Below are 27,232 nucleotides of genomic sequence, written 5' to 3'. Positions count from 1 at the left end.
GGATTGTCAGACTCGGTTATTTACAGACCGCTGTCATATGGCTGGAATATTGCCGAGTGCAGCGTAAAACAACAAACCAAACAACTGACCAACATAATAGCTCAACAGTTATTCGACAGAAATCTGAAACCAAATATTTTTTAATGTGACATTAATAACAATGTTCCTACATCATACTTCCAGACAGGGTGCCATGTTAATACCTCCAGTAAAATCCTAGATAATTTTTATATTTGTATACTTGTCCTGTATTTTACATGCAAAGTGAATTGGGGTGAGGTGAAATTGGGTTTAACTTCGCATCCGAAATTATTGCACTTATATAGCCACATGCATGCACGTGTTACACGCAAAGTGGCAAGTAAACTTCCCCAGGTATGCTGGGTATCATTTAACAAAATACATTACATAATAGTAAATATTATTATCGTAATACCATAATTCTTAGATTAAAATTGTAAGGATTGCTGCAAAAACTGTAATGGTTAACAAGGCCTCTACAATGTCCCTTAGTGTTGAGTCCTAGACAAATCCCAGTAGCAGTATGGGGACAACTCGGTAGCAGTCGTGAGTTGAATTGTTTGATCGGCATTACTTAGAAGTTGACAGATGTCAAAGTAGACACAATTTATGGATAGCAACTTCTTTAATACTGTAAAGGCGATGTTTCGTGATAGATCCTTATACCGTTCCAGTCTTGCTTGACAATGGCATAAGGACCTATGCTGAAATGTCACCTTTACAGTCTTAAAGAAGTTGTGATCCCTAAATTGTGTCTACTTTGTCAGTAGTGAGTTGTGGTGAGATCCGTCAGTGAATATCCTGAAACTCTCAAAAAGAAATTGTTCTCGGGTTTTCAGCAATACCTGCATGTCATGTTGTCCGCCTGGTGGCGGGCGAGCAGAAAGCCGCTGTGACGGCAGTAGGGGCCCCATGTGTACAGGGTGGACATGAGGCAGGGCTGCATGGGCTGTGGGTACGAGGCCGTGGGTTTCAACGGATAATCTGTAACCCCTCTTGTGGAGATGCCTTGTGAGTACTGTGAACTGGGTAATGGCGGACTAGTGTTCGGATACAGTGGGCCTGTGTTCATGGTCCATCCTGGTGTGGAGGGCATCTCTGTGGACAATGTGAAAATAAAAGAAATATAGTGACATAAAGAAAGCACTTTACTTGTCATTTGGTCAGGTGTTTTAACTCTTTTTTCTTTTATGGATATTTTTATTCTTCAAAATTTTCTCTGAATTTATTGCCATGTGTGCCATGTTTGTCAAGTCAAGTGTTGCAGTTTTACATTTTTTATGCATAATTTTATTTAAATACAACTCAGAAGTATTTTTGGTAAACATTGCTGTTCCGGCTACTTTTCCCTTCACTATATCAGTTATATGGTCATTGCATCAGTAAACCAATCCTTAAAGAAACATCTGAGAATGAAGTAAAAAAACTATTTTATATCTACAAAGAAATGTGAGCTTCTAGAAAACATATTTCACTTATTTTTGACATCATATATTATTTATGCCGTACAATCAAAGGTAAAAATGCATAGGTTTAATGTGACTGTCTTCACATTTCTAGTTCTTTGGTTGAGGATGGTCACTACAATATCACCTTGAGGAGTGGCCCGACAGCTGGAGAAATCCGTGGAGACTTGGGCAGTGATGTCAGCTCTTGAGATGAGAGCATTCTTGATGACATCACGGCAACAGTGGATGCTGGAGGAGTTCAGAAGACCCAATACACATTCTGCCACATTGTCCAAAATACTGCAACAAAAGAATATTCAGTTACACACTTTCACATTGTCCAATCTACTGCTACAGTAAAACAATCAGTTACACACTTTCACATTGTCCAAATTACTGCAACAGTAAATCAATCAGTTACACACTTTCACATTGTCCAAACTACTGCAACACTAAATCCGTGAGTAACACAATCAGCAACAAATACTGGTTTGTCGACAACACGCACCTGCACCCTCCTCCAGTGTATCTGTAGTAATGCATACAGGACACATTGGCTATGGTGGCCAGTAGCTCAGGGTTCTCACACAATGGTGCTTGTGATGAGTACTTCTTTATGCTGCCTGTAAACCAAACCAAACCAAGCACTACAACAAAGCAGCAAAACAGAAAATGCTAGATCTGTGTACAGCACTTTACAGTAACAGGACATTATTCTGGGGAGACTTTGTCATCTTAATAAAATGTTGGCAGCTGCCAGAGAGTATGCTGTGCTTTCCATCAGTTCTCAAAGTGAGATTTGTATTATTTGCATCTTTTTAGTTTTCTGAGCTATCAAACATGAGTGAGTATGGTTTTACGCCGCTTTTACTAATATTCCAGCAATATCACGGCATGGGACACCAGAAATGGGTTTCACATATTGTACCCATGTTGGGAATTGTACCCATGTTGGGAATCGAACCCGGGTCTTCAGCGTGACAAGCGAACGCTTTAACCACTACGCTACCCGACCACCCCGGATCAAAAATGGAGTATTTGTGTAATTAACATAAGTTAAAAATAGCATCATTTCTTTTTCCACTCTGTAGTTAGGGGCTCCAGTGGGTCACTCCATAAACCCAGAATTTGAAACTTCTCAGGTTTATCTTTTACTTTTTAACAGTACACCAACTCCGTTGTCTTGCCTGCAACACTTTAATTCAAACGCATAATCACCAGATAACAATTAGCGCTGATCACAAGTCAAACCAGTCCAGATAATAGTCAATGATCAGCAAAGTTTGAGTGTTGCCGTCCTTTAACTACTGGTTAAACCAGACATGAGTGACTAAGTGAGCATGTGTTCAGCAATATTCCAGCAACAACATGATGGGCAACATTAGAAGTAGGCTTCACACATCTTAACAATGTGGGGAATTGAATCAAGATCTCCAGCGTGACAAACGAATGCTTTAACCATTAGGCTGCCCCACCGCTCCCAAATCAGACATGAAACTTAAATTCTCTAGACAGGAAAGAATGAAAATCATGTCCCAAGTCAATACCTGAGCACTGATCTACTTGAAACATGGAAGTGGCATTTGCCAACTCTAGGTAGCTCTCAAGGGCATCATGGAAATCTTCAATCATGCACTTGTCTCCATATATGCTCCCTTTCACTGCCATACATCGTAGGACTTCCGTGTACAGCCTGTAACGAGAATGGAACATAGGGATATAACAAAGTTCTATACACTGGATAACTGAAATACACTTGTCTTTACACAAGACCTGCACAACATCTCTTGGGGAGCCGATGTCTGGATGATGGTGTACTTACCTGCACAACATCTCTTGGGGAGCCGATGTCTGAATGATGGTGTACTTACCAGCACAGTGTCTCTTGAGGAGCTGATGTCTGGATGATGGTGTACTTACCTGCATAGCGTCTCTTGGGGAGCCGATGTCTGAATGATGGTGTACTTACCTGCACAGCATCTCTTGGGGAGCCGATGTCTGGATGATGGTGTACTTACCTGCACAGCATCTCTTGGGGAGCTGATGTCTGGATGATGGTGTACTTACCTGCACAGCATCTCTTGGGGAGTCGATGTCTGGATGATGGTGTATTTACCTGCACAGCATCTCTTGGGGAGCCGATGTCTGAATGATGGTGTACTTACCTGCACAGCATCTCTCCGGGAGCCGATGCCTGGATGATGGTGTACTCACCTGCACAGCGTCTCTCGGGGAGCCGATGTCTGGATGATGGTGTACTCACCTGCACAGCGTCTCTCGGGGAGCCGATGTCTGGATGATTGTGTATTTACCTGCACAGCATCTCTCCGGGAGCCGATGTCTGGATGATGGTGTACTCACCTGCACAGCGTCTCTCGGGGAGCCAATGTCTGGATGACGGTGTACTTACCTGCACAGCATCTCTCGGGGAGCTGATGTCTGGATGATGGTGTACTCACCTGCACAGCGTCTCTCGGGGAGCCGATGTCTGGATGATGGTGTACTCACCTGCACAGCGTCTCTCGGGGAGCCGATGTCTGGATGATGGTGTACTCACCTGCATAGCATCTCTTGGGGAGCCGATGTTTGGATGATGGTGTACTCACCTGCACAGCGTGTCTTGGGGAGCCGATGTCTGGATGATGGTGTACTCACCTGCACAGCGTCTCTCGGGGAGCCGATGTCTGGATGATTGTGTATTTACCTGCACAGCATCTCTTGGGGAGCTGATGTCTGGATGATGGTGTACTCACCTGCACAGCGTCTCTCGGGGAGCCAATGTCTGGATGATGGTGTACTTACCTGCACAGCATCTCTCGGGGAGCTGATGTCTGGATGATGGTGTACTCACCTGCACAGCGTCTCTCGGGGAGCCGATGTCTGGATGATGGTGTACTCACCTGCACAGCGTCTCTCGGGGAGCCGATGTCTGGATGATGGTGTACTCACCTGCACAGCGTCTCTCGGGGAGCCGATGTCTGGATGATGGTGTACTCACCTGCACAGCGTCTCTCGGGGAGCCGATGTCTGGATGATGGTGTACTCACCTGCACAGCGTCTCTCGGGGAGCCGATGTCTGGATGATGGTGTACTCACCTGCATAGCATCTCTTGGGGAGCCGATGTTTGGATGATGGTGTACTCACCTGCACAGCGTGTCTTGGGGAGCCGATGTCTGGATGATGGTGTACTCACCTGCACAGCATCTCTTGGGGAGCCGATGTCTGGATGATGGTGTATTTACCTGCACAGCATCTCTTGGGGAGCCGATGTCTGGATGATGGTGTATTTACCTGCACAGCATCTCTTGGGGAGCCGATGTCTGGATGATGGTGTATTTACCTGCACAGCGCCTCTTGGGGAGCCGATGTCTGGATGATGATGTACTTACCTGCATAGCGTCTCTTGGGGAGCCGAGGCCTGGAAGATGGTGTACTTACCTGCACAGCATCTCTTGGGAAGCCGATGTCTGGATGATGATGTACTTACCTGCATAGCGTCTCTTGGGGAGCCGAGGCCTGGAAGATGGTGTAGAGGAAAGTGGTACATCTGAGGACACTGGGCATGTACGGTGTCTGGCCTTGAAATGGATAGTATGTCTGGTTGGTGGTCATGGTGCTGGAGGATGTGTAGTTGGTGCCGTTGTAGGAGCTGGAGGATGTGTATGCAGGGTATGGGGCATCAGGGTCTGTTCCTCTGCCAAGGAGTGAAGGGCAGTATTTTCCTGGAATGACATTAGACATTGTCAGGGAGTGATTGAGTGAGAGATATTGAATAAGCAGGTTTCCTGATTTCAGGCTACCAATAACAACTAAGGATTCTTATTTGACAATTTCCCTTGTCAAATTGTTCCCAATGTTTGCAGTTTGGTCAATATGCTAACCTGTAGGAGGTAAAAAGATGAATTAATACTAATGAAGCAATGGCTGACTGTCATATAGTGTTTACTAACTTAGATATCTGCCACTTTTAGCAATATCTCTTGATCATCACATTTGGTATGTGTCATGAAACTACTCATTGTCTTTATTATGCACATAAAGTTTACCCTCTGGGCTTTTTATATTTTTATTTCTATATTTATATTTATATTTATATTTAATATTTTTGATGTTTTAATATTTTGCATTCTTCATTCATTGTTTTAAATCATTTTGATGACATTACACTTTTTCAACTGCATAATGGTGACATACCTTTATGTTGAGATTTAAAAGATTTTGGGAAATCCGATCTCAGGGGGAAAAAAAATAACAAAGCTTTTAATCATATTAGCTAAACTTGGTCTTACCAAAAATAAGCATTTTGGGATAAATGCAATGCATTTATACTCACCTGATGCTACACAGTGCTTTAGCTTCCCTACCTTATACAAACCAGACAGTACTGGAACAGAGTGATAGTTGAAACAGACTATAGTCCCAGATACCCAGGAGTTATCCACCTTGGCCCATACTCCCTCATATTCTCCATTGTGTGGCAGCAGTCAAACAGGGTAACAACAAGTACCATCTTTTGGTATGACAAGGTCGGGGATCGAACCCTGGACCTTCCGCTCTCCAGGCGGACGCTCTACCACTAGGCCATGGAGTCATGTCGTGATGAGCAAAAAGCGTGAAAATATCATAACTTGACATAATAGAGGCGGAAGAGCGATGAGCCTTGGAAACTGCTTCAGCAGCACAGGCTAAGAAATCCTTGGCCCTCCAGGACCTTTGGAGATAAGCCAGATTGTAGACTTCACGGTCTGGATGAGGCTGTCTGGTGTAGGGGTTGAGAAGGTGTGGTGTAATGGGGTTTAACGTCACATTCAAGATTTTTGCACACTTAAATAGAGATGCGCCTGCAGATGTGTGTGTGTGGGTGGCTGCTTGTACTTGTCTGGACTAAAGACAATTTTAAAGTGCTAGCTCAACGAGATACCATGCCACTGTCTTAAATGAAAACCCTATTCAAACACCGTATACCGTAAACACAACCAGAGTGTATAGAGCGCCAACAAAGCCTAAATAAAACTACAGCAAAAAGTGCAAGATGGCAACCATGACTTGAAATTGCAAACTTACGCACACACTGAAAAGTGCAGAATTAAACTTGTGAAAGCAGAAATATACCACAGAGAAGTGTATATATACACATATGCCAGAGAAAGGATATACCAGAACACCAACTTGAAAACATCGAGTAACGAAGACTTCGAAGGTGAGAACATTGTTCCAATATAACACAACTATCATAGACAGACAGGGAAGAATATGAGGGAGTGCGGCCAAGGCGGATCACTCCTGGTATCAGGGCACGGCCAATTGTCTGTTTCAACTGTCTCTCTGTTCCAGTACTGTCTGCTTGTATAAGCTAGGGAAGCTAATGCACTGTTGTGTCAGGTAAGGTAAAACATGACATTTGGTCAACTAAAAGACTCGATAAGGAAGTGAACACACAATGCCATTAAGAAAGTGGTCAAATGTAACAAATGTCATATTTGGGATAACACTTTCTCAGTAAAGTACAGATTCTTGTACTTTATTGGGTTGAGTCCCATTTGGGATTAGAAACCCACACTGCCAAAGTGAACTTAATCGCCAGCACACAAAGTCAGCAATCTAACCCACTCAGCCACTGTGGCTTACACAAAAATGAAAATCCGACCACTTTGTAGTCTAGATCACATACTTTGTGTACCCCTCTGACAAGTGTAAATTGTGAGGTCAGGCTACTGTTAGTGCTGAGTAGCTTACCATATTAAAACATATATGAAAGAAAAAATACAATTCAAAGCATATTGAATGAGCCTTATACATACCACAGTTTGACAAGTCTACATGTGGGTATTTCTCCCTGATGATATCACTGTTATTGACCACCAGTTGTACCATCCTGTCCGTATCACACGGCAAGCCCACAAAAGAAACCATTGTCTGCAATGTTGACTGTATGGCCGGCAGCAGGACACTGAAACAGAATCACACGTTCTCCTTGACATCCAGTTTACTCCAATATTGGTCACACTGGCAGTTAGTTTCTGTCAGTCTTCACTTGTGGTAACACTTAATTACAATAGTAATTTTTCACTTTTCATATAAATATACTGACAAAATTAAGGAAGGTTTGTTTGTTGTTTAACACCGCACTCAACAATATTCCAGGTATATGACGGCGGTATGTAAATAAGTAGACCAGACAATCCAGTGATTGACATGGGAATCGATTGGGATACAATGACATACATCAACCAAGTCAGCAAGCCTGACCCCTCAATCGCCTCTTATGACAAACACAGAAACTTTTTACAGCATGGCTTGCTGAAGACCTTTTATCTCTCGGATCTTCACGGGTCAAAGGAAAGTGATCATGTGGTATGTTCATACTCAAGTAACATTCCATTGGGAGGGGATGCTAAGGAGTTCAAATAGCAGAGCATTTGGGTACAAATTAACAATTTATTGTTTAACCAGTACTCAGCAGTATTCCAGTGTAAATGACGGCATCCTGTAAATAATCAAGTCTGGACCCGATAATCCATAATATGGGCAACATCTCATTCTGTATGGGTACTATGAACCACCGAGCCGGACCACATGATCCATTAATAGCCTCATTCGGCCGGCATTGGTTGCTGGGGCCTATTCTAACCAATGTCACATAGGCGACGCACTTGTCATGGTAATGTTCTACCCATAAAACACTTCCCTTTAGGTTGTTATGAGATTTAAACCTTCATCCTCGGGGTAAACCCTCTGGACTGCATGTTTTATCCACATTTTGACAGTTGTGAAGGACAACAGCATTGTCTAATTTGTCACACTTACAAGCAGGATGGGATGACTCCATTATTTGCACTGAATATTCCCGAAACATTGCTGCCGCCGAAAGTCATAAGGATCCTCATGATGGCTTCGACGTTGTTACAGAAGTCCGGTAATGTGCTTATATCTGTTGTCTTAATTGATTCTGAAACAACAATTAAATGTGTTACTGCCTTAGACAACACAATACGTTGATGTTAATGTTTACAGCAGCACCAGAAAAGGGCTGAATCCCCCTCTTTATATTATCCTCAAAGATCCAGTGTATCATGTCTCCATTCCACGCAGAACAAAAATCAGTTAGGGATCGTGAATATTTGTGGGGATATTTTTTGTAGTGAAAACTGAGCACACAATTTAATATTTCATGTATAAAAGTATTTCATGTTCCCAAACATTTATTGGTAAGTATATTCATAAACACCCTAGACCCATTCACCACTATAGCTTCATTTTGAATCAATCACATTGAGAATGCAATGGCTTTTGAAAATATAGTGCGGGGGCAGGTTTGTTTTTTTTTGGAGGGGGTAGGGAGTTGTTCAAGCTAGTATGAACCAAATTTTGTTTACAATAATTTCAATGGGATCAAGTTGTTCATAAGTATTGTAGCATTTCTCTGCCGGGGTTGTGTGTTCAAGACACGGAATATTTTTATTTTTTTTATTTTTTCAAAATGGACTTTATGATGCAGCCGGAACCTGAGAACAAAGACTATTACATTTTTTTTAGCTCTAGAAACAGATGTCCAATCCAATGACACTCATAAGCAAGAGAAAATTAATGTGAAATTAATGGTCAGAGAGATGGAGAAGTTCGGCATCACTTCCTGAAGCTACGGTGCCAAGCAGGTCCAGGGTTTTTATTACAATAATAATGGAGACATGATACCCTGGACAAACGAGGATGTCTGTCAGGTGGGTTTAAGCCACTCTTAATGTGGGGAGTAAATGGGATGGTGCCTTGTCAGCACTTCCCACTTCATCCCAGGCCTGAAATAGAACTTGGAGGAGGCAAACCATCTGTTCAAAGTTAGAGTATCAGCCTACTGGGCCATGATGACAACCCACAGGTCCTGTGTGAGAGGTTGTATACTTTGGGTTGACATCGACCCTGAATGACTGATGACAATTTTTCTGAATCCCTCAAGGACATGACATGGTACACTAGAGTCCATGCTGTCTCAGTATCCCTCAAGGACATGACATGGTACACTTGAGTCCATGCTGTCTCAGTATCCCTCAAGGACATGACAAGGTACACTTGAGTCCATGCTGTCTCAGTATCCCTCAAGGACATGACAAGGTACACTTGAGTCCATGCTGTCTCAGTATCCCTCAAGGACATGACAAGGTACACTTGAGTCCATGCTGTCTCAGTATCCCTCAATGACATGACATGGTACACTAGAGTCCACGCTGTCTCAGTATCCCTCAAGGACATGACAAGGTACACTTGAGTCCATGCTGTCTCAGTATCCCTCAAGGACAAGACAAGGTACACTAGAGTCCATGCTGTCTCAGTATCCCTCAAGGACATGACAAGGTACACTAGAGTCCATGCTGTCTCAGTATCCCTCAAGGACATGACAAGGTACACTAGAGTCCATGCTGTCTCAGTATCCCTCAAGGACAAGACGTGGTACACTTGAGTCCATGCTGTCTCAGTATCCCTCAAGGACAAGAAGTGGTACACTTGAGTCCATGCTGTCTCAGTATCCATCAAGGACATGACGAGGTACACTTGAGTCCATGCTGTCTCAGTATCCATCAAGGACATGACGAGGTACACTTGAGTCCATGCTGTCTCAGTATCCCTCAAGGACACGACATGGTACACTAGAGTCCATGCTGTCTCAGGTTCCCTCAAGAACATGACAAGGTGCACTTGAGCCCATGCTGTCTCAGTATCCCTCAAGGACATGACAAGGTACACTTGAGTCCACGCTGTCTCAGTATCCCTCAAGGACATGACAAGGTACACTTGAGTCCATGCTGTGTCAGTATCCCTCAAGGACATGACAAGGTACACTTGAGTCCATGCTGTCTCAGTATCCCTCAAGGACATGACATGGTACACTTGAGTCCATGCTGTCTCAGTATCCCTCAAGGACACGACATTGTACACTTGAGTCCACGCTGTCTCAGTATCCCTCAAGGACATGACATGGTACACTTGAGTCCACGCTGTCTCAGTATCTCTCAAGGACATGACAAGGTACACTTGAGTCCATGCTGTCTCAGTATCCCTCAAGGACATGACGAGGTACACTTGAGTCCATGCTGTCTCAGTATCCCTCAAGGACATGACATGGTACACTTGAGTCCATGCTGTCTCAGTATCCCTCAAGGACATGACGAGGTACACTAGAGTCCATGCTGTCTCAGTATCCCTCAAGGACAAGACGTGGTACACTTGAGTCCATGCTGTCTCAGTATCCCTCAAGGACAAGAAGTGGTACACTTGAGTCCATGCTGTCTCAGTATCCATCAAGGACATGACGAGGTACACTTGAGTCCATGCTGTCTCAGTATCCATCAAGGACATGACGAGGTACACTTGAGTCCATGCTGTCTCAGTATCCCTCAAGGACACGACATGGTACACTAGAGTCCACGCTGTCTCAGGTTCCCTCAAGAACATGACAAGGTGCACTTGAGCCCATGCTGTCTCAGTATCCCTCAAGGACATGACAAGGTACACTTGAGTCCACGCTGTCTCAGTATCCCTCAAGGACATGACAAGGTACACTTGAGTCCATGCTGTGTCAGTATCCCTCAAGGACATGACAAGGTACACTTGAGTCCACGCTGTCTCAGTATCCCTCAAGGACATGACATGGTACACTTGAGTCCATGCTGTCTCAGTATCCCTCAAGGACACGACATTGTACACTTGAGTCCACGCTGTCTCAGTATCCCTCAAGGACATGACATGGTACACTTGAGTCCACGCTGTCTCAGTATCTCTCAAGGACATGACATGGTACACTTGAGTCCATGCTGTCTCAGTATCCCTCAAGGACATGACGAGGTACACTTGAGCCCATGCTGTCTCAGTATCCCTCAAGGACATGACATACTTGAGTCCATGCTGTCTCAGTATCCCTCAAGGACATGACGAGGTACACTTGAGTCCATGCTGTCTCAGTATCCCTCAAGGACATGACATGGTACACTAGAGTCCATGCTGTCTCAGTATCCCTCAAGGACATGACAAGGTACACTTGAGTCCATGCTGTCTCAGTATCCCTCAAGGACATGACGAGGTACACTTGAGTCCATGCTGTCTCAGTATCCCTCAAGGACATGACGAGGTACACTTGAGTCCATGCTGTCTCAGTATCCCTCAAGGACATGACAAGGTACACTTGAGTCCATGCTGTCTCAGTATCCCTCAAGGACATGACAAGGTACACTTGAGTCCATGCTGTCTCAGTATCCCTCAAGGACATGCCTTGTATACTGAGGACATATTCTGACCCAGGTTTACAGTAATATAGAACATGTCTGGGGCCCTATTCTGACCTGCAATGCCCATGGGTACAAAGATTACCGTATTCGACGTAATAAGCGCCCCACTCTAATAAGTGCCCATGGCGATATTTGCTAATATACTGGCTAGTGAACAATCCCAATTAGCACCCATTCTGATTTATCAATGTACACAAGACTTATTTATTCGTGTATAATAAGCACTCATGTGTAATATGTATTCTTAATTATGGGCAATTAAATTCATTTCAGGGTGTCAGCATAAACCATGAAATTTATCTTTCAACTGTCTTTTTTCCACCAAATAATATTCTAATAACAGCCCCCTATTTCTAATTTTGAGAGCGCCCTGGGCGCTTATTACGTCGAATACGGTAATATACCTTGAATGCATTCTCACCTACAGTCACGTCTAAGGTAATGGAGTACATAGAGGTAAGGACTTTTTTTAGAAATCCTCCTTGAGCATTTTATCATCTCAAAATGGTAATTGGCTAATTCATACCAGTGAATTTTAACAAAAATCTTTTCGGGAAGTTGATTAAATCATATACGCCCTTATTCCTACTTGCAACTTGATTAAATCTTATAATCCATTATTCCTACTTGCAACTTGATTAAATCATATAATCCATTATTCCTCGTGGGTAATTCTGAAAGTTGGCCCCTGGTAAATTCCAGTACTCACCAGCACAGGTTATCACAGGTATTGCTTGTGCCGACAGGAAGCTGCCAGCCCCCACGGAGATCACATCAAAGTAGTTCTTTAAAGATTTATTGATGTCCATGATTGTACAGTTGGTCTGAACCTGCCTCTTCATACACTTCAAACTGGTTGCATAGAGCAGCATGTTAGTTTCGCTGTAAGGAAGTGGATTCAAATAATTATATATCTAATACTAATAGAAAGTGGTTCTATATTTTTCTAATATCTAATATCAGAAAATATCTAATCAATAAATGATCAGACTCTTAGCCATTATCCAAGCAAAGGATACCTCAGACAAAGAATATAGCTAAACATAACTTCTCAGTCATGTCTTTATATTGACGAAGATATCCAATAGCAATTGCTGAAAATATTTACACGCTTGTATATGTGAGGTTTGCATTATCAAATTAAATACAGTATTTATGTCAGCAAAATATACCTACTCGCAAGTACTTGTGCCTACAATCCCATACGTTGAAAATGCGAGACAATTGGCCCCAGGATTGGTCATCAGCAGACAGCGGTCGACAATCAGGGACTGTATGTTATCTGCAATGGCAAAATAGACATGTCACACAGAAGAAGAAAAGAAGAAAAGAAAAATAGTTTATTTACGTGGCACATATTGCACGGTAACAATAAATAACATATAAAGCAAACAGTGTAATATCCAGCCACAGGGCCTACGAGAGGGTCGTGATGGGTTTTAATGCTTAACGTAAAACACCCTTCAAACACTATCGTAAACATAAAAGTCATCTTTTTTATCATAAAATACCCCAAAATAACTGCTTAACATAAAAAGATAATTTACTGCTTATCGTAAAATGATTAAAATGGTCAAAAACAGTCTGTCTTCAAGACCCAAATGCTTCACCACAGAAAGCAGGCTGCGCAACTGACACAGGGGACCAGTCTAGAATGTTTAGCGATTTGAGATTTTACCAGGTATTAAAAATATGAATTGTCAGGATGAAACGAAAGCAGAATTAAAAGTCCCATGTCCTGTCATGGCTGATTTAGGATTTTTTCGCGATGATTTTATTGAAAAAGAAGAAAAATTACTGCTTAATGAAAAAGTACCCTAAATTTAAATGCTTACTGCTTATGGGACCCACCCATCAGGACCCTCCTATGAGACACGAACAGTTACTATTTACATTTTTTTTAAATTTTAAAAACATATTTCACCAATGTTACCTTGTGAAAACAGCTGATATGGGCTTAACATTATACTGATAAGTTTATCACACAGAGCGCTAAATGCTTATACAACTTCCTTGCACACAGCGTTGAACGCTTATTGGATAATATGCATCTTTCTCTCACACAGCGCTAAAAACCTCTTGGATGATTTACAACAACTTCCTCACACAGAAAGCTGCAATGAAGACTAAAACCCATCCAACTCTTGTCATCAGACAAGGTGGTAAGGGTCTTCTTCCTCCAAAAGGATCTCCATTAAGTGAGAACTGAGCAAAACATTTAGAGTGAGTGAGTGAGTTGGGTTTAACAGTTTTCCAGTTATATCATGGCGTGTCAACTTAATGTGGGAGGAAAGCCTGAAGAGATGCAGGTCTCAGACGTTTACCACTTCGGTCAAACCCACAAGTATGGTGCTGACAAACCTAGAAACATAATCAGGGCGAACCAGGATTCGAACCCACAATCATAGTTTTCTGGCGTGCCCAAGGGACAAAAACTCTGCACAGAGAATCGCAACGCCTTAGACGACTGGGCCACCCGTGCCCCCCAAAACCTTCAGATATTTGCCGTAAGTTATTATCTATGTTTACACAGACTTGATAAATGAGAATCAGAATTTGCTCATTTCAACTCTTGCATGCTTGGAACTTCAACGTTCAATGACCAGATAATGGTTGAAAGCAAACAAGTATTTGTCACAAAGTGACGAAATGTCCCCCGCCTGTATATACACCATAGTACCAAATATGAAAACAATCCAGTTTTTAGTTCTTGAGATATCGCTGCAACACCGTTTTCCAACTCCAAAAGTAGATTTGCCTGCTGTGACCTTGAAAATGGGGTCAAGGTCACCAAAACCGACTGGTGTCTGCGGTGTCTGTATATACACCATAGTTCCAAATATGAAGACAATCCAGTGTTTAGTTCTTGAGATATCGCGGCAACACTGTTTTCCAACTCCAAAAGCAGATTTGCCTGCTGTGACCTTGAAAATGGGATCAAGGTCACCAAAACCGACTGGTGTCTGCGGAGTCTGTATATACACCATAGTTCCAAATATGAAGACAATCCAGTGTTTAGTTCTTGAGATATCGCGGCAACACCGTTTTCAAACTCCAAAAGCAGATTTGCCTGCTGTGACCTTGAAAATGGGGTCAAGGTCACCAAAACCGACTGGTGTCTGTGGTGTCTGTATATACACCATAGTTCCAAATATGAAGACAATCCAGTGTTTAGTTCTTGAGATATCGCGGCAACAAACAGGTGGGACGTACGGACGGACGTACGGATGGACGGTCGTGAATACTATATCCCCCGCTTCGCGCTTTCGCGCGGCGGGGGACAAAAAGAAGAAACCGGTTCTATAGAGGATTTCAGGAACTGTTCTTCTAATATTTGAACATGAGCAAGGTCTTAATCCAAGCTTATTTTCTTGGGTTGATGTAGATACCAGTACAGACATTGGGTCAAAAAAATTACCGTTGCTCATATTTAGGTTTCTCTTGAAGATCAAAGTATCAGCTTTTCACACATTTTAGCCACACTTGAGTACTTGATCAAGTCCAAAACAAGTGCATGAAAATAAAGAGCCAAGAAGTCTGCCATTTGGTCAGGCATATCATGTTCATGCCAATGTCTTCTGCAACTTTATAATCTGATATTTTCAGTGATAAAAAAAGGGCCCTTATCCTGCATCCTCCTTCATTGTGGTCCAGTTCAGGTGGATAAAACTGTCAGTTAAGTTCAGACAAACTGCAACAGTAATTAGTCAAATCTAAATATTTTTTACATTCTATACCATATTCCCTAAGTATAGTGCAAAAAAAAAAAAAAATGCTGTGTGGAAGGCGGTGCGCATTATACATGTCATAATGAGTTTTATGTTTTTTTCCTCCCAATTTGTTTTTCTTCTCCAAAATACTGAATCCACTAGAGGGGTGTGCGCATTATACTTGGGTGCGCATTGTACTCCAGAAAATGCAGTACTTATCCTGCATTACTCCTTATAGCATTTACTGCATTAAGGTTAAGGCATTTAGATGTGCAAGGTTGTTGTTCAAGAACATTTCCATTGCTATACTCACCAATGCAGGGTCTAAACGCAGGTGGGAAGCCGTCCTTGTTTCTCTGGAGGTAGGCAGAGAAGTTACTCATTGTACATTGTGTGAATAGAATGGAAGAGACGTTCATTGCACACATGGTCAACTGGTAGGGAATGCTGCAACACAAAAGTGAGTGAGTGAGTGAGTGAGTGAGTGAGTGAGTGAGGGAGGGAGGGAGGGAGGTATTATGCTGCTTTTCGCAATATTCCAGCTATTGGGGACTTCAGAAATGAGCTTTATACACATTGTACCAATATGGGGAACTGAGCCCTGGCCTTCTGCATGATGAGTGAATGCCTTAACCACTGGGCTATCCATGCAACACAGGAGGTGTGAGAAGAGAAGAAGCTTTCAACAGTACTTCAGTTATATCACAGCATGTCAGCCTAATGTTTTCCAGGACAATCCAGGTCACAGACATGCCTGATTTGGGTGCAACTCTGGAGCACCATAGGTTGGTTGGTTTGTTGTTTAACACTGCACTCATCAATATTCCAGCTATATGAGAGCAGACTGAAAATAATCGAGTCTGGACCAGACAATCCAGTGATTATCATCATGAGCATCGATACAGGCAATTGGCATCGATGACATGCATCAACCAAGTCAGCAGCCTGATCACCAGATCCTGTTAGTCGCCTCTTACGACAAGCATAGTCACCTTTTACAGCAAGCATAGGTTGCTTAAGACCTAATCTTCCCCAGGTCTTCACAGGTCCTGGAGCACCATACACAAAATGACAGACCAAGCATCATAATGTAGGCAGTCACAGCCAGTCACACCACCAATGTACAGCTACTATTTCTGCTAGCACAACTGCAAGCAAGCACCTTAGAGACTGGTGATCTAGCTTGAAGAACGTACCTGCAATTGTCCTCTGTGGGCTTCAGCTTGTCAGCTTCACACATTACACTCATGACAAACCCATAATAGTTGTCCTCCAAACATGGGGACTTGGTGGTAAATGTAGGAGCACCTGCAAATGGAATAAATATTAAGAAATGTTGGAGGGATCTATTCTCTGTTGTGAATGGTATGATTTGGCCCATCTTGAGAAACAAGGGGTGAAATTTGTGAGCACCCAAACCAATCTCATGGATCTAAGTCCAAAGTCTTCTACCACTTTGATGAAAGTTATGGGCAGAACAAAAAACTATTCTTTTAGCACTAGTCACAGACTATATCCCAGCTATATCATGGCAGGGTTTGTTTGTTTGATGTTTAACGCCACACTCAGCAATATTCCAGCTATATGATGGCGGTCTGTAAATAATCAAGTCTGGACCAGACAATCCAGTGATTCACATCATGAACATCAATTTACGCAATTGGGATACAATGACATGTATCAACCAAGTCAGTGAGCCTGACCACCCGATCCCGTTAGTCGCCTCTTACGACAAGCATAGTCACCTTTTAGGGCAAGCATGGGTTTCTGAAGACCTATTCTATCCCGGATCTTCACAGGTCTGGCAGCGTGTAAATAATCGAGTCGGGATCAGAAAACGAATGATCGGTCTAATGAAGTACCAACAACCCAGTCACTGAGCCTGGCCAGTGGAGCCTGTTAGTTACCTCTTACAGGGTTACAGGGGACATATTCAAACCACAGGGTCAGTAAGCCAAGGAAGACTGTTCTCCACGGGACATGAACTCACCACAACTGTTTGGATTGAATTCTGACAGTTCATCCCTAATAATCTTGGAATTTTGGATAGCAATGTTGTGTATCTTCTTGGCAGTGCAGTTGTATCTGTGCAAGGCGTATATTAGGCACTGCATCAGGTTACCGTATGCACTGAAACAGAGTGACAAATATGAACCAAGACATGTTGTCATGATAGCTAAAGAAGAAAGATGTGAGTGAATGTTGTTTAACGCCACATTCCGACTGTATCTCTGCAGCCTGTTCAGACTGTGTTTAGACAAGACAAACCAGTGATTGAAGGTATGAGCAGCAAGCCATTTCATTGGGGTATGATCACAAGCAATCAGCCTCACACATCTAACCTGGTTCCAATGCATGAGGAGCAAACACTTTAACCACCTTCCACTAACATACCTCATGGTCAAAAGTAAATAAGAGAGGAACATAGGCAATAGAAATTGAAGGCAAATCTGATCTTGCCCATTTTACAACATGAAATGTGAGTCTCACCTGCAAGAGTTGCTTCCCTTGGTGTCATTCAGTTTCCGCAAAAGAGGCATGCAGTACGCCTCTGCGCTGTATCTGATGGAGTTGTAGTCCCTGCAGGGGCTGTAGTAGTCAGGGGAGGTGGTTGGCACTGTTAAGAAAATAGTGGCAATCATAGCTACAGAGTCAGTCAGTGAGAGAGTTTGATTTAATGCCACTTTGAATTTCAGATCTATAAATCTATATATCTATCTATATGAAATTCAAAGTGGCATAAAATTTTTACAAACCTGTAGAGGTTATGAATTCTCTGATGAAATCCTCCTTGGGGCACTTATTGCATTTTCCTTGCTCAAGAAAATCTATATGACATAGTTGTAACCATTTTCCTTAATAAAAAATGTTACCACACAAAAAACTTCGTTTTTGTATGATATACGACCACCCTTACGGGGCCTCACCCCCAACGGGGCCTCACCCCCAACGGCGCCTCACGCCAGGGGGAGCAACTCTCACCCAAATCACTTTCCATATGTCAAATGCTGACGGAATGTGGGGAGGTGGGTGGCCGTGCCCCAAGGAGGATTTCATCAGAGAATTCATAACCTCTACAGGTTTGTAAAATTCTCTTTCTGATTAAATCCTCCTTGGGGCACTTATTGCATCAAGACAGACTCCCAAAGATAATCTAGGAAGTGGCATCCGTCAGCAACAGGCGTAAATAAATACATCGTATTTGATTATTCAACAGAATAAAATATTGAGTTCAATAAATGGAACCAACCTTATCGTGAGGCACCACCGTCGAAAGGCGGGGGCTAGAGACAGGGCGTGGTCGACCATATATTATGATAAAGCCTGTTTTTGCGGCTTGTCATAAGTTGAGAACTCGAAACACCTCCCACCCCCCCCACACTTTTTTTGAACAAGTGATATAAGGGCGTTGATCACGAGAGACCATAACCAGCGCTGAGCTAGGCCAGAGGGTCCCCGAGGATCGAAGTAGTGCGTGCGCAAAATACGAGTATTATCGAGTAGTAAGGACTGATATTTATCGACCGCAGAAGATAAAATCCGGACCATTACTGAGCAGTACAACCGGAAGACTGTCTAAAATCTCGAAAGCTCAATCAGCTAGAGATTAGAACTTTGCCCAGTTCGGAGAACTGACTTACCAAACCGAGTACGCTCGCTTGAGTGTTTGTCGAGTTGGTAAGGTTTGATGAATCGTGCTCGGCTGGCTCCAAATAGCCGCGGAGCAGATCTGCTCAATGGGCAGAGCTGCGGCGTACGCTTTTGACGCAGCCACTGCTCTAACCTAATGAGCCTTCAACCTGGTAGGGGGGTCCCTGCCTGTAAGCGTATACGCTGTACAAATGGTTGAAACTATCCACCTCGAGATAGATTGTTTACTCGCAGGTGAGCCAACCTTCCTACCGCAGTAACAGCAAAATAGTTGGTTATCCTTACGGACACCCATATTTCTGCTGATATAGGCCTTGAGAGTCGTGCGGACATCCAAGACATGAGCATGTCTTGCAGTGGTCCCCGACGAGGAAGGCTGTGAAAGAGCAGGTAGCTCAATAGGAGCCGTTCACGTGGAATCGTGTGCGACCCTAGGACGGTAATAGTACGGTAGACGAAAACTGACTGTCCCGGTGATATTTATCGACCCCATGGAAGACAGTTATTTTGGGATCGGCTGACATAACACGAATGTCGCCTACCCGTCTGCCGGACGTTACCACCACAATGAACGCCGTCTCCCAGCTCAACAGCTGAAGAGAGAGAGACGACAGATCCCGAAAGGAAGGACCGGACAGCCAATCTAGAATGATTGACAAGTCCCAAGGGGGACTGATCCGCCGGACTGGCGGTCGGATCCTGTCCACACCTGCTAAAAAGCGCTGCACTAATGGGTGTGCACCCAGAAGTGCCCCGTCGACAGGGACGTGAAAAGCTGCGATAGCTGTAGAGTACCCTCGGACTGTTGATGCGGCCAGGCCGTCATCTAGTCGCGACTGGAGAAACTCAAGCACGGATACGAGATCTGCAGAAAAAAGATCTGCAATCCCTCTATCGACACACCAGGGCGCATAGCAGGCCTATCTATCGTACTGAACGTTTGTCGAATCCCTCCGCGAAGCCAGTATTGTGTCTGCAACTCGTGCAGGAATACCGCTCTTCTGGAGGCGATTCCTGACAGTGGCCAAGCCACCCACTGAAACCTGAGATTCGGGTGGAGGGCCCCGTTCTGGGATAGGAGGTCCGGTCGTAAAGGTAATATAACAGGAGGCTGAGCCAGAAACCTGAGTATTACTGGAAACCCACTCTGCGCCGACTAAAGAGGTGCCAGGAGCACAATTAGTCGCGCAGGCTGAGTGCCTAGCTGAGACAGGACCTTGGAAATCAGAGGTACTGGGGAGAATGCCCACAGAACTGTCCGTCCAATCTAGCTGAAAGGCGTCCGGTGCCACCGACCTCGGGTCGTGTACTCGGGAGCAGAACGTTGGTGTCTGGTTATTTAACCCAGACGCAAACCGATCCACCTGTAACGACCTGTATAACAGGGAGAAAATCCCGAATATCCCCGGGTCGAGCCTCCACTCGTGAGGAGCGAGGATCCGGCAAGACAGAGCGTCCGCACGGACGTTGTCCACCCCCGGGAGATAAACAGGTAGCACCCTGATATCGTGAGAGCCGCACTATAGTAGGAACTGCCACGTCTTTCGTCGAAGCGACGGAGACGCCGTTCCCCCCTGCTTCCGGATGTAAGTCATCGCCGTTTGGTTGTCCATCTCTAGACGAACCACTTGGCCACGAAGCAGATCCGGGAAGCGTTGGAACACCAACCTGACCGCTCTCAGTTCTAGCACATTGATATGCAGTTTGATCTCCTGCTGGGACCATAGTCCCGAGGCAGTGTGATCATTCAGAACGCCTCCCCAGCCGGAGAGTGACGCGTCTGTTTGAACTGTGAGAGACGGAACGGGAGTGATTCCCGACCTCGGTCCACCACTGGAGGTGTGTAATGAGCCACTACGGAGTCTCGAGCGCAGTCTCGAGATCTTCCGAGTTCGCCCAAAGTCGACGGAGTGCTTGTTGAATGGGACTCATTCTCAAGCGCGCCCGCCAGACCAAATCCACTGTCGCCGCCATGTTGTCCAGTAACTGGAGCCATGTACGAGCAGTGTGACTTGCGCTTAAGGGACTTGATATCTTGTGACAGAGATACACGTCCTCTCACCGTGTTGAAATTAGCCACTAGGAAGACTAGATTCTGAGTGGGGCTCAGATCTGACTTCTTGAGATTGACCATCCACCCTAGAGTGATCAGAATATCTATCACTTGTTGTGTAGCTATCTGACTCAGGGATTGCAATAGAGCTCTTAGTAACCAGTCGTCGAGGTACGGATGGCAGAACCGACCTTTTGACCTGGCCACTTGGGCGGGAATCAACATCAGCTTGGTGAACACCCTCGGGGCCGTGGAGATCCCGAATGGTAGAACCCTGAACTGATAACACCTCCCGTCGAAAGAAAACCTCAGGTATTTCTTGAACTCGGGGTGTATTGGTATGTGGAGATAGGCGTATTTTAAGTCTATTGACGTTAGCCATTCTCCTGTCTCGACAGTTGAGATCACTGTTTGGTGACTAGGAAACAAGTCGAGTAGAAGCCCTCGCTTTCCTGTCCCTCGGGACCCGGTTCGATCGCAGCTTTCATAAGAAGTGCGTCGACCTCGGCACGGAGGAATTCCGCCTTCTCTCGGGTAGCAGGCACCGGAGTGTGCTTTATCCCGGAAAAGTGGAGGAGCGGATGAGTTTTCTCGATAACTTGCGACTGTGGGTTCACCCGGGGCTCTTCGGGCGCTAATGGGAACCAATCGTTCCCAGCCCTGCGAAAAAGCTGTTGGCCTCGACCAGCTGCCTTGCCCCGGCCCGTGCCTCTCTTGCTCCTCCCGGCGCCCTTATACCTGAAGGAAGCGGCGGCTTCCCAGCAGGTGTGGACGTCTGACCCGTGCGTTAGCGTAGGAGGGGACAATTGGAGAGGCCCGCTTACGCGGTTTTAACGCTTGGTACCTCCAACAAGGCCTTATGAGTCTTTGATGGAAGTATACAATTGAGCAGCCTCTCGGACCGCCTGCTCAGCCCCAGGGAAGAGGGTGGCACCCTCTTATACGGCAAAGCAAGTAGGTCTTGGCGTGTGTAAGTCGAGTATTTAGATACCGACATCCACCGCCTGCGCATGCACATAACAGCGCACATCATCTGCGAGGCACAGCTACGAATAGCGTCCCGCGCAAGATAATGTTAGTTGCGCGGCCAACTCCGAAGAGTCGGCCGGCCCCTCTCCCGCTAACTCCCTCTGTACAGCCGACAGATACGCGGAGTGTACGGACACACGGAGCTGTTGGCATGCATTATGATATTGCTCCTCGAAGCATATGTAAGCAGCCTTCAACTCCGCACCGCACACGGGAAAGGGGGGGCAACCGCCGGCCCTGCTTGACCTTAGTCAAGTTGGGTGACTCCGACTCTGGCATGGGTGCAGCCACCTGAGGCAGTACATGGACAATCCTGTCCCGCACGTGTCTCTGCACCCGGCCCGAGGCCGAGTCCCGGTGCCGAGGTGCCGGAGGTTCAAGGGAACCCACCTGGCACTGGGCTAGGTATCCACTAGTGAAAGCCTTGGCCTCGGAAGAGGCGTCTGGCTCCGCTAGGGAAAATTGTGCGTCGGAAGTGCACGGGCCGGTGCCTGCCACCACTACGCTGGGGAGCGACCTCGAGCCGGAGCCGAAGCTCGGTCTCGGATCGTCCCCGAGACAAAGGGAACCAACCTGGCTCCGGGCTAGGTATCCACTAGTGGACGCCTCGGCCTCGGAAGAGGCGTCTGGCTCCGCTAGGGAAAATTGTGCGTCGGTAGTGCACGGGCCGGTGCCCGCCACCACTACGCTGGGGAGCGACCTCGAGCCGGAGCCGAAGCTCGGTCTCGGATCGTCCCCGAGACCAAGGGAACCCCCCTGGCTCCGGGCTACGAATCCACTAGTGAAAGCCTCGGCCTCGGAAGAGGCGTCTGGCTCCGCTAGGGAAAAATTGTGCGTCGGTAGTGCACGGGCCGGCGCCCGCCACCCCTCCGCTGGGGAGCGACCTCGAGCCGGCGCCGAAGCCCGGTCTGAGATCGTCCCCGAGACCAAGTTGCCTGCCTCGGCCGACGCCGGGCATATCACAAGGTCTCGAAGCCGCGTCCGGCGCCGACAACGGGGAAGGCTCGGTCCGCATCTCCTCTCGGAGCTGAGACTTTACCTCCTCCATCATCGACACCATCTGCGACTTAAGTAACGCAGAAAAGTCTGCCAAAGACAGTGCAGGAGAGGGTGCAGTGCTTACTACGGGGACCCTCGAGCCTTCTCACCCGGCCCCCGGAGAGGGAGCGGGGGAGACAATCTCGGCAGCTTTTTTACCCTTTTTAGATGGGGAGGGGGGGGGGGGGGGGGATGTCTTAGTAGATCTGATATCTACCCCCGCCTTTAATAGACCTCTTTAAAGTGGAACAAGTCAACTTGTCTCTTTTTGGGGGCCCCGTGGGGTAAAGGCAATGTCCTCCGCCAGACATATTAGGCAGCATTCGTGCCTGTCTTAGAACAACCCGTACACAGTTTGAAGGTCTTGTAAACAAGACCGTAATTTCTGAGGTGGGCGGGAAGGGTATCAACGTGTATCAGTGCGATATAAAGATCGGAAAGAAACGTGCATAAATTGTGAAACTAGAAGCAAAGGCGTAATGTAGAATGCGATTTGTAACGCGATACTAATAGCCAATGTCGTAGTATAATTATAACACCAAAGGGGCGTGTTACGCGCTAAGGTGTAAAAACCCGTAAAAAAGGTAAGTGTAGTTTATGAATTAACACACCACCTTGGGTTTTGTAAAGGAAAAAATTGTAGACCAATGCTGTATGATATAACAAAACCCCAAGCCGTTTCTTAATGGCCTTGGTGTTACATGTATCAGCCCGTGGAACTACAATATGGACGCCATTACGGCCATTTGAATTCAAAGGTACCGTGCACGTGGCGTATTATTACATCTCTATAACTTCACAATGCGAGGTATTACGCCTTTGCAATGAAAGAAATGTACCATACATACAGTTTGGTCAGCCATGGTTCTTGTCGAACGATAGATTTCTCTTATTTTTGTCTTGTGTGAAAAATCAACACGTCTGTCTCTTACAGATGACATAAGGAAAGTAATTTGGGTGAGAGTTGCTCCCCCTGGCGTGAGGCGCCGTTGGGGGTGAGGCCCCGTAAGGGTGGTCGTATATCATACAAAAACGAAGTTTTTTGTGTGGTAACATTTTTTATTAAGGAAAATGGTTACAACTATGTCATATAGATTTTCTTGAGCAAGGAAAATGCAATAAGTGCCCCAAGGAGGATTTAATCAGAAAGAGAATAAACTATATATATCAGGGTTTCATCACATTGGAGTAAGGAAGTGATGCAGAGTACTAGATGCACGACTACGACCATGGCTACTAAGAGCACGACTACAACCATGGCTACCAGATGCATGACTACGACCATGGCTACCAGATGCACGACTACGACCATGGCTACCAGACGCATGACTACGACCATGGCTACTAGATGCATGACTACGACCATGGCTACTGGATGCACGGCTAAGACCATGGTTACTAGATGCATGACTACGACCATGGCTAGTAGATGCACGGCTATGACCATGGCTACTAGATGCATGACTACGACCATGGCTACCAGATGCATGACTACGACCATGGCTACTAGAAGCACGACTACGGCCATGGCTACTAGATGCACGGCTACGACCATGGCTACTAGATGCATGACTACGACCATGGCTACTAGATGCATGACTACGACCATGGCTACTAGATGCACGGCTAAGACCATGGCTACTAGATGCATGACTACGACCATGGCTACTAAATGCATGACTACGACTATGGCTACTAAATGCACGGCTAAGACCATGGCTACTAAATGCACGGCTAAGACCATGGCTACTAAATGCACGGCTAAGACCATGGCTACTCGATGCACAACCATGACCATGGCTACTAGATGCACGACTACGAGCAAGGCAATGACTAGCATGGCTATATGGTGCTGACAAACAGGGGAAACAATTACGGTAAATCTGGGATACCAACCATGTTTGTTGTATCACCACAAACTCCAGCAACCTTTCGAGGATCAATGTGGATGATGTTCAGTGTTCAGAACTATTCCAGCTATATCACTGCTGTTATCAGTGCATAAGGACACTCGACGGGTGCATGAGGACACTCAACAGGTGCATGACAACACACTTTTGGTGCACATCGCCACACAATTGATTGAACACACTTGACTGGTGCACACAATCTTTGTACAGTGACACACAATCGCTGCATGATGACACGCAGTTGCTGCAGGATGACATAATAAGTGCATCCATGAATCCTTCATTAACCCACACAATGAAAGTGAGTGGGTGAAGGTGAATAGTTTACATCTGTGTGAAGGCCATAAAGTGACCAGTTTGGGGCATAGGGGATTAGATGTTAGGGGTCTCTGATTTCTAATGTGTGTTAGCAAAACCCCCAAAACTGAATATATGACTGCCCCAGAACCCCACAAGAACTATATGTGTCAGTGCCCCAGAATCCCTCAAGACCTGAATGTGGGAGTGCCCAAGTATCCCTCAAGACCTGAATATATGACTGCCCCAGAACCCCACAAGAACTATGTGTGTCAGTGCCCCAGAACCCTTCAAGACCTGAATGTGGGAGTGCCCAAGTATCCCTCAAGACCTGAATGTATGACTGCCCCAGAACCCCACAAGAACTATGTGTGTCAGTGCCCCAGAATCCTTCAAGACCTGAATGTGGGAGTGCCCAAGTATCCCCCAAGAGCTGAATGTATGACTGCCCCAGAACCCCACAAGAACTATGTGTGTCAGTGCCCCAGAATCCCTCAAGACCTGAAAGCATGACTCCCAAGACTTCCCATAGAGCAGAACTTCAGTGACTGCCCCAGAATCCCCCAAAACATACCACTGTAGCTGTCACACATGTTAAAGTTGAGCGTGGAGTTGTATCTCTGTAGGATGTAGGAGTTATAGTAGAAGTTGTTGTGGAGCTTCCATGTGGGACATTTCATCTCAGATTTGTGCAGGACTTCTTTTACACACTCCACCAACCATGTCAATGATCTGCAGATGGATAAAACAAAAGTACTTTCATGAATGATTAAGTTCAGTTCTATGCCTCTATCAGCAATACTACAGCCATATGGGGCGTGCACCAAGACCAGGCTTCACACATTGTACCAGTTTTAGGAATCATACCCATTTACTTAGGGTTGGAAGTGGGAATTTTCATATTTTCAACATACTTAAGATGTCCTCAAATATATTACATTAACCAATGTTACCATATTGTAAATTAAAACAATATTACATGCTGCTACATGAATTAATTTTAAAGCAATTGCTGTTTCCAGACTGCAGTATTATCTTATACAAGATTGCTGTGATAGTTATCAGAATTCTTCATAGAAAAACATGAAAGTATATTATTCTTAAACAGGTAAGATTTTGGCAAACATTATAGGGTTCAAAGGTATGCTTCAAATGTCTCAAAAGTCACATTTTCACAAGCTTTTTCTGATATTGTAACATATGCAAATTATTTACTTAACCTGATTCTTAAGATTTTCACTTTGGTCACTAACCTGCTTGTGGTATGGCCATAGACCTTCTTACCCGTTATGACCATGCCAAAGTATTTGAAGTAATGGGGAAAATAGATGCAAGTTTTCATTTGTCAGAATCTTGGTATCTGATCGAGAGCAAAAACAGAGGTAGTGAGTGAGTGAGTTGGGTTTAATGCTGCTTTAACAGTATTCCAGTTATATCCCAGCGTGTCAGCTTAATGTGGGAGGAAAGCCTGAAGTGATGCAGGTCTCAGACGTTTACCACTTCGATCAAACCCACAAGCATGGATATGGTGCTGACAAACCTAGAAACTTAATCGGAGTGAACCAGGATTTGAACCCACAATCATAAGTTTCTGGCGTGCCCAAGGGACACAACTTTGCACAGTGAATCGTGGCGCCTTAGACGACTTTGCCCCCCAAAACAGAGGTAACAATCTCTTATTATCCATAAATAGCTCTAGAAAAGAAGTACTGGTGGTAATATACTTTTAGGAATATGTTTCGAGAATCTCAGTGTTCAAAAGACATCAACAGTGATAGATCGCGACATAATCCATTA

General features: G+C 45.1%; 1 protein-coding gene across 5 annotated transcripts in view; it reads right to left on the bottom strand.

Annotated features, from left to right (window-relative positions):
* LOC124119039 overlaps window positions 1-27,232 on the bottom strand; it is a 130,874-nt gene that overhangs the window by 51,342 nt on the left and 52,300 nt on the right. For 3 of the 5 annotated variants that reach the window (XM_048393706.1, XM_048393709.1, XM_048393711.1), the window contains 14 exons: window positions 26,010-26,167; window positions 17,948-18,074; window positions 17,448-17,587; window positions 16,654-16,765; window positions 15,771-15,904; window positions 12,924-13,029; window positions 12,457-12,629; window positions 8,278-8,419; window positions 7,272-7,420; window positions 4,958-5,192; window positions 3,017-3,162; window positions 1,978-2,092; window positions 1,615-1,769; window positions 867-1,119 (listed from right to left, as the gene is read on the bottom strand). In XM_048393706.1, coding sequence (XP_048249663.1) covers window positions 867-1,119; window positions 1,615-1,769; window positions 1,978-2,092; window positions 3,017-3,162; window positions 4,958-5,192; window positions 7,272-7,420; window positions 8,278-8,419; window positions 12,457-12,629; window positions 12,924-13,029; window positions 15,771-15,904; window positions 16,654-16,765; window positions 17,448-17,587; window positions 17,948-18,074; window positions 26,010-26,167 — 2,145 coding nt within the window. Of the gene's footprint in view, window positions 1-866; window positions 1,120-1,614; window positions 1,770-1,977; window positions 2,093-3,016; window positions 3,163-4,859; window positions 4,899-4,957; window positions 5,193-7,271; window positions 7,421-8,277; window positions 8,420-12,456; window positions 12,630-12,923; window positions 13,030-15,770; window positions 15,905-16,653; window positions 16,766-17,447; window positions 17,588-17,947; window positions 18,075-26,009; window positions 26,168-27,232 lie in introns of all 5 variants that reach the window. The other 2 variants (XM_048393707.1, XM_048393708.1) reach the window with 2 other exon arrangements.

The sequence above is a fragment of the Haliotis rufescens genome, unplaced genomic scaffold, assembly GCF_023055435.1.
Source record: "Haliotis rufescens isolate VD_foot unplaced genomic scaffold, xgHalRufe1.0.p SCAF_12, whole genome shotgun sequence".
NCBI classification, from domain to species: domain Eukaryota; kingdom Metazoa; phylum Mollusca; class Gastropoda; order Lepetellida; family Haliotidae; genus Haliotis; species Haliotis rufescens.
The sequence above is the reverse complement of the archived record's forward strand: the minus strand, read 5'-3'. Positions and strand labels throughout refer to the sequence as shown.